General features: G+C 44.6%; 1 protein-coding gene across 1 annotated transcript in view; it reads left to right on the top strand.

Moving 5' to 3' along the window:
• The window catches only part of Wwp2 (WW domain containing E3 ubiquitin protein ligase 2), a 123,682-nt gene that overhangs the window by 14,394 nt on the left and 101,788 nt on the right, over positions 1–7,500 (top strand). The window contains exons 3-4 of the mRNA XM_005345707.2: positions 3,360–3,507; positions 3,808–3,929. Coding sequence (XP_005345764.1) covers positions 3,360–3,507; positions 3,808–3,929 — 270 coding nt within the window. The remainder of the gene's footprint in view (positions 1–3,359; positions 3,508–3,807; positions 3,930–7,500) is intronic.

Here is a 7,500-nt window from a genome sequence, read left to right as displayed (position 1 = left end):
TTCCAAGTCATTCTTATCTACATAGTTTGGGATTCTGGATCTCATTCATTTAGGTGGGGATACTACGCCAAACCAACAACAAAAACTAGGGAAAGAGCTGGGTGTTTGTGATGCACGTCTTTAATCTCAGTACTCAGGAGGCAGAGGTAGGCAGATCTGAGTCTGAGCCCAGCCTGGTCTACGGAGTGAGTTCCAGGACACCAGGGCTACACAGTGAAACCCTGTCTCCGTAAACAAACACAAACAAGACAATAAACAAAAAAAACAAACAGTAAAAAAGAGCTAAAGGATAAAAACCAAAATCAAAACAGCAGCAACAAAAAATCCTGTTCTTGTTGAGCTGCGAGAGTTGGCTTGGGAGAGTTGTTTCTAGCTTCAGCCCTGCCTTTTACTAACTCTGATTTTAGATAAATTAATTCACCTCCCTGAATCTTAGATGGCACAACTATGAAGTAAAGGTTTTAAACCCTCTCCCTAAAATTTACTTATTTTTTTTATGACTGTTTGCCTGCATGTATGTGTGTTTCCATATGCATGTCTGGTACCCATGGAGACTGGAAGACAGCATCAGTTCCCTGGAACTGGAGTTACACATGGCTGTGAGCAGTTGTGAGGGTGCTTGGACTGGATTCAGGACCTTTGCCAGGGCAACAAGTGTCCATAACCACTGGACCATCTCTCCAGCTCCCCCTTTTACTTTTTGTGTTTTTTTGAGACAGGGTTTCTCTGTGTAACAGCCCTAGCTGTCCTGGAACTAGCTCTGTAGACCAGGCTGACCTCGAACTCAAAGAAGCCTGCTTCTGCCTCCCGAGTGCTGGGGTTTAAAAGTGTGTGCCACCACTACCTGGCTTCCAGCCCCCTTTTTTGAGGCAGAGTTTCACTACAACTGGTCTGGTCTGGAATGGTGTAAATTAGTCTGGCCTGGAACTCATAGAAATCCACCCTTTGCCCCCTGAGTGCTGGGACTAAAGGTGTATGCCACCACGCCTGGCAGGAACTTGCTGATTTTAAAGAAACTGTCTAGGACTGATTAAAACTTGTCCCTATTTTTAAAGTTAAGATATGCAGTGCTCCTATCTCACCACCAGGTGGCCTCAGATAGCCTTGATGTACGTGTAAAGCGGTACATGTTCCACTTGAGTCTGTGACAACCCTTTATTCTCAGCCCCACCACTGTTGCTTGACTCTTAGCCCCCAAAAGATTTTTTGTTTTGTTTCTTATATCCTCCCTACTATTGCTTTTGGGTTTGTAATAGTTACTGTTTCAAACAACCTGAGGGTGGCTCTGAGCTTTGTCAAGTTGTAGACCTTTGTAGAGCTTGTCACCTCCCTGAGGGGTCTGGGAAGGAGCTGAGCTTACTTAGTAGCAGGGCCCTCAGTGGAGATCAGTCTTGTCATGATGGGTGAGGCCCATCAGTTATCCTCTGATTTAGGTACAGGGTTGATGGCGTCTAGGTGTGCTTCTTCTGATCAGCCTGGAGTTCCGCTGGGAGTCATGAATGCTGCAGGATATATGCCCCTGGGAAATAATAGTCATTGGCTTTATGTTCTATGTGTTTTTACCAGTTTGTTGGTGACAAGTGACTATCACAAGGACTCCTGTGTGCTAGGCTTGGTGGTATGCCTGTAATCTCGGTACTCAGGAGACAGAGGCCATTTTCAGCTGCTTAGTAAGTTCAAGTCAGTCTAGGCTGCACAGCAAGATGCTACTTAAAACCAGGAAACAAATAAAATAAAACCAAAATGAAAGAGGAAAGAGAGGACAGAAATGAAAGACAGAGAGACAGAGGGTAGGAGATTGAGAGATTGATTGAGATTAATTCTCATGAAGGCTGGTAACTGAACAGGCAATATAGGTGACTGACCATCATGGAGTTTGTTCAGTCTTATTGCTATGGAAGAAAAGTGGCAGAGGGGAGATATGCAAAGCCCAGGAATGGCATACAGCTGGGGTGGAGTCAGGCTGTTGGGGGTACTTTCTGGCTCATAGTTCCTTCTTTATGTAACTGGAGAAGTGACACTGCCCCCCCCCCCCCAACACACACACTGTGGCCCAGACTGACCTAGAGCTCACTCTGTAGCCCAGGGTGGACTTTGAGCTCAACGTGATCCTCTTATTTTGGCCTCTCAAGTCAGTGGGATTATAGGCCTGAGTGACTTTGTCTGGCTTTTTTGTTTTGTTTTTTTGAGAGTAGCCCTGCCTGGCCTGGAACGCTCCACGTAGACCAGGCCAGCTTTGGACTTATAACAATCCTGCTGCTTCTTCCAACAGCTGGGGTTGCAGGTTTGTCCCTATACCCAGCCTTAGTGGGCTCTCTTTCCAAACCTTCCTCCTGGACACAGGTGATAGTCTATCCCTCACTTCCTGAGTTGCTTGTGAGGCTTCAGGTCGAGGATGTGTGCACTGCAGTGTCTGTAGTCACTGTTGAACGTTTGTGATTGTCCTTTGGCTATTTCTAACAACTCTGTGTGCTTTGCAAAGAGTGGGGAAATAGCACTCAACTTTGCAGTGTGGTCAAAGGGCTGCTCAGGGCACCACAGGGAGTGCATGCGGGCTTCTAGAGAAGCCCCTGCAGCCGCTCTGAGGAGCTGCTCAGCAATGCCTGTGAGCAGCATTCCTGCTGACTGTCCCCGAGCGAGGAGCTCACAGTCATCCAGCAGTGTAAAAACTTAACACTGCCATGCAGTAAGTTGTGTAACATTCAAAAGTTGGTTTGGGGGTACTGGGATGTAGGCCAGCAGGCAAAGCACTTTGCTATCTCATGTGGTTTTAGGTTAGAAGTGAATTTTTTCCCTTTGCGTTTCCGATTGTTTATATAGCCATACTTTTTTTCTTCTTTGTTATTGCCCTTTTTTGTTTCTTATTTTAAAAATCTAGTGTGTGTGTGTGTGTGTGTGTGTGTGTGTGTGTGTGTGTGTGTGTGCACGCGCGCATGTGTGTACAAGCATGTTGAGGTCAGAGGACAACCTTGGGTATCATTACTCAGGCACTGACTGTCCACTTGTTTATTTGAGACAGAATCTCTTGCCAGAACCTGGAACTTGCCAATTAGGCCAGCCTGGCTGACAATTGACCCCAGGGGACCTGCCTGTCTGTAAGATTACAAACAGTATTGCCACACCACACCTGGCCTTTTACATGGGTACTGGGGATGGAAATTAGGTTCTCAGGCATTCACAGCAAACGTTGTCCTGAATGAATTATCGCCATGTAATTCTTAAAAAGTTTTTTTGTTTTTTTTAAAGAAGACAAAACAAAACAAAAGAAAAAGATCTTTTAAAAGGAAATAACCTAAAGAAGCCCTGGGGACAAGTAGGGGTACTTTGACTCACCTGTTTTTGTTTTCCATCCCTTCCAGTGGTATCAGCAAAGCCTAAGGTGCACAACCGCCAGCCAAGAATCAACTCCTATGTGGAGGTGGCAGTAGATGGCCTCCCCAGCGAAACCAAGAAGACTGGGAAGCGCATCGGGAGCTCTGAGCTTCTCTGGAATGAAATCATCGTTCTGTAAGGGCATTGCTTTAGAATGTAGAAGGCAGGGTAGGAGAGAGCGCTGGGGGTTGCAGACTCCACTACCCTTGGCCCCCCATGGTTCTCCTCTCTTAGGTGTTTGTAACTCATTGAGCTCACAGAGCACTCATTATTAGCTAGGGGCTTACAGGTTAGTGTGTGAGCTGTGAATGTGACTGTCTTCTTGTTTTGTCCCCTGCAAGATGTGAGCAATGTAGCTTTCAGCAGTTTGTTCCATGTTAAAGAGGTGACCGGCTCATATTCTGGGCTGTGATGAGACACTTATTTGTTTTCCAGGAATGTCACAGCCCAGAGTCATTTAGATCTGAAGGTCTGGAGCTGTCATACCTTGAGGAATGAGCTACTAGGCACTGCCTCTGTCAACCTCTCCAATGTCCTGAAGAACAATGGCGGCAAAAGTACGTATGATTCATGTCTGCCCAGGGAGGCTATGGCAGCCAGTCCTAGGACTGACCATAGTATCACTGCTCCTTACAGACCACTTACGGAGTTTGAGGAAGGCAGGCAGGCTTTAGCATGCTTGGTGCAGGGACTATAGGATGCAGGACTGTGTCCCCTAATTCTTCTTTGGGGATGGAGGCTCTCCTTCTACCCACTTTCTCACTCAGGAGACATGTGGTACATTGAATAAAACTGTCAAATACCTCCAGCTGAAATCATTGCTTTTTTTCCTCTGAGCCCTGGACTAGAACAAAGGCGCTGTGTGCATGTGTGCGTTCTGTGTTTGGGGTAGGGTTACAGATGGTGCCCTGGTCTCCTAGACGCTCAGTAGGCCTTACTGGCTGTTGGGATGTGACAGCAGCTCCATCTGAATTATCGAGTGTGCCTCTGCTGTCCGGACATATAAATCCTCAAGTCTGTTCCTTGCTGTTTGTGGCCAGTGGCCTAACCCACGCCTGTGGGCTGTGGACCCTCCCTCATAAAGCCTCTATTCAGAGCAGTACCATATGTGGCAGCCAAATGCCGTAGAAAGAAAGGCTCCTTTTTCTCCTGATGCCTACTGTTGAGAAAATATTTTTTGAAGGTGGACTTAGCCTAAAGTGAGACATCGGGGCGGGGGTGTTGAGGCTTAGGGAGGGCAACTGTAGCAGTTTGCATCTTTTTCTTCAGGGTCCATCATTTCTGTTGGGCTGTTTGGGAGGTCTCGGCTCTTCCTGTACTCTGTTCCTTTCTGCTGGACACACAGTAACACAGTGAAGGATTGTTTAAGATCAGGGACATGTCTGTATTTTGGTTGTTTCGTCATTTGAATTGATGTGTGTAATATATGTCTGTGCATGTATGTGTGTTCATATGTATGCATACATGTGGTGGTCAGAGGTCAATCACAAGTGTCATTTCTCAGGCACCATCAGCCATATTTTTTGTGATAGTCTTTCACTGAGACCTGGAGCTCACCCAGGTTAGACTGGCTGGCCAGCAAGCCCCTGAGATCCTCTTGTCTCCCTTGCCCGGGGCAGCATTATAGGCATGTGCACTGTGCCGGGGGTTTTGTGGGTCCCTGGGATTTATACAGGTCTTCATGACTGTGTGGCCAGCACTTTGCCAGCTGAGATGCACGCCCCCCAGGCTTCCCCACTACTTTTTTTGGTGTAGAATTTCATGCAGTCAAGGCTAATATCACACTCTGTGTAGCAGAGGAGGACCTTGAGTTCCTTATCCTCCTGCCTCCACTTCTCAGATGTTAGGATCAATAGACAATTTGATCTTTATTTTTCCAATTCTTAGTCTGCTTTTTGTGATTTCAGGGTTATATTTATTATGCTTGTGGACTGTCTCACATTAAAACATAGCACCAGGATGGGGAGGATGTCTCAGCAGGTAGAGATACTTGCTGCCGGGCCTGAGGACACACATGGTGGAAGGAGAGAACAGATTCCCCCAAGCTGTCCTCTGACCTCTAATGTTGTGCGCGTGCATGCACGTGCTGCCTAACTGTACTTTAAAGAACTAACGGTGGAGAGCGGAGAGAGGACTCGGGTTAAAGAACTCATACTGCTCTTGCAGAGGACCTGAATTCAGTTCCCAATGCTTATGTGGGCAGCTCGCAATTGCCTGTAATTCTAGCTCTGTACATTCTTCTAGCTTGTGTGTACACATATACAAACATGCAAAATTAAAATTTGTTTTAAATCCACAAGTCTGGGATTAAAGGTGTGCACCATCACAGCCCGGCCAACTCTGAGTCTTAAAAAATAATAGTGTCCTGTTTTCAGTTCCTTTGGAATGCTTGCTGGTGGTGGGGAAATTCTGTTTGGTTTATAAAGGTGCTAGAGATTGATTCCAGGCTCCTTGCATGCTAGGCAATGCTCTACAACTTAGTCTTCATTTTTGAGGGGCTTTTCTACTGTTTCATACATCTTTTGCCCCATAAAAGGTATCACTATATCTTTAATTATTTTTCTAAAATCCAAATTTTGGTAGCTTTCTGGTATGCAGCTGTTTGAAAACTGAAGGTAAGCATTTGAATACTTTTCAGTCTTCAGCAGGCAGGAAAGCCATGGTATCTCACAAGTTTGTGAGTCTCCATGCTTGTGGCTGAAGGTTTACTCAGGATAAGTTCCTGAACATGAATTGGCTAAGTTTAAACATTTTTCAATATTATGGACCCATGTTGCCAAAAAGTTTTATCAGTTTATCTTCATATCAGCAATGGCTGTGTTGCTGGTTTCTATTGTACTGAGGCGTGCAGTAGATTTTATTTATTTATTTACTAATTTGCTTGTTGAGAAAGGGTCTATCTATCCCAGAACTGCTGTTTGGTTTTTGCAGCTGCTACTGTACACTACTGTCCAGCTGCCTCTTTTTCTACTGTCCAGCCGCCTCTTTTTCTACTGTAATTGTCACCAGCTTTTCTACTGTACGGCTACCTGTTTTTTTAAGTTCTAAATCAGAAAAGCATAATTTTAAATCTCTTTTTCTTTAGTATACTCCCCAGAAGCCTAAGCATGCTTTTTCCAGTCAGTGCAGCTACTTGACAGCCTCGTTTGTTGGACACACAGCTTCCTCAGACCCTCACTCACAAGGCCCATTTGCTCTTTTCTAGCTCCCTTCCCTTCTTTTGGCAGCTGCCAAGATTTGAGCCTTGCTTGCCCTGAAGTGTTTCTTTTAAATTTTGATAAAATTGTCCTAGAGCAGTGTTCTCAGCCTTCCCAGTGCACTGCTCTCTAATACAGTCCCTCATGCTGTTGTCACCCCAACCTTAAAATTATTTTCGTTGCACTTTATAACTATAATTTTGCTGCTGTTATGAATTGTAAACATCTTTGACCCCTGTGAAAGCGTCATTCAGCCCACAAAGGTGTCACAACCATGAATTGAGAACCACTGTTCTAGAGCTTAAAAAAGAATATTTTTAAATTTTATTTAACAATTATTAGTAGTTTTTGTTAGCTGGGTATGATGATGCACACCTGTAATCCCAACATTCAAGAGGTGGGAACCGGAGGATCAGGAGCTCAAGGACAGCCTAGGTTACAGGAAATCATATAAAACACAAAAATAAAAAGGAAATACTTTTTTTAAATTTATTTGTGCTGTGTGTTATGTGTCTTTGTGTATGTCTGCGCACATGTATGTGGGGTACTCTCAGAGACCCCAGGAGCTAGAGTTACAGGAAATTGTAAGCTGCCTGATGTGCATGCTGAAAACCAAGCTCTAGTCCTCTGCAAGAGCATCAAAGTGTTCTTAACAACCGAGCCATCTCTGAAGCCCCATTTGCCTCATTTAAATATTTAGAGTGTATATTTGTGTGTGTGTGTGTATGCTTGTATGTGCCAGCTACCACACTGGTCTGTGATTTTTCTTCAGTTTATTATACAAACTTTCCAAGCTATATTTAAGCATTCAATGCTGATCATTCCTGGAAAGTTTGGTTAGATTCCTTTATTAATACCAGTTTAGGAATTTTCCATCAGTATTCCTAGTGACATCTGTAGTTTGGTTTTTTTTTTTTTTTTTTTTTTTTTT

This window comes from Microtus ochrogaster, chromosome 4 (assembly GCF_000317375.1).
Source record: "Microtus ochrogaster isolate Prairie Vole_2 chromosome 4, MicOch1.0, whole genome shotgun sequence".
Classification (NCBI taxonomy): Eukaryota; Metazoa; Chordata; class Mammalia; order Rodentia; family Cricetidae; genus Microtus; species Microtus ochrogaster.
Note: the sequence above shows the minus strand (reverse complement) of the source record. Positions and strands in the feature narration are given on the sequence as shown.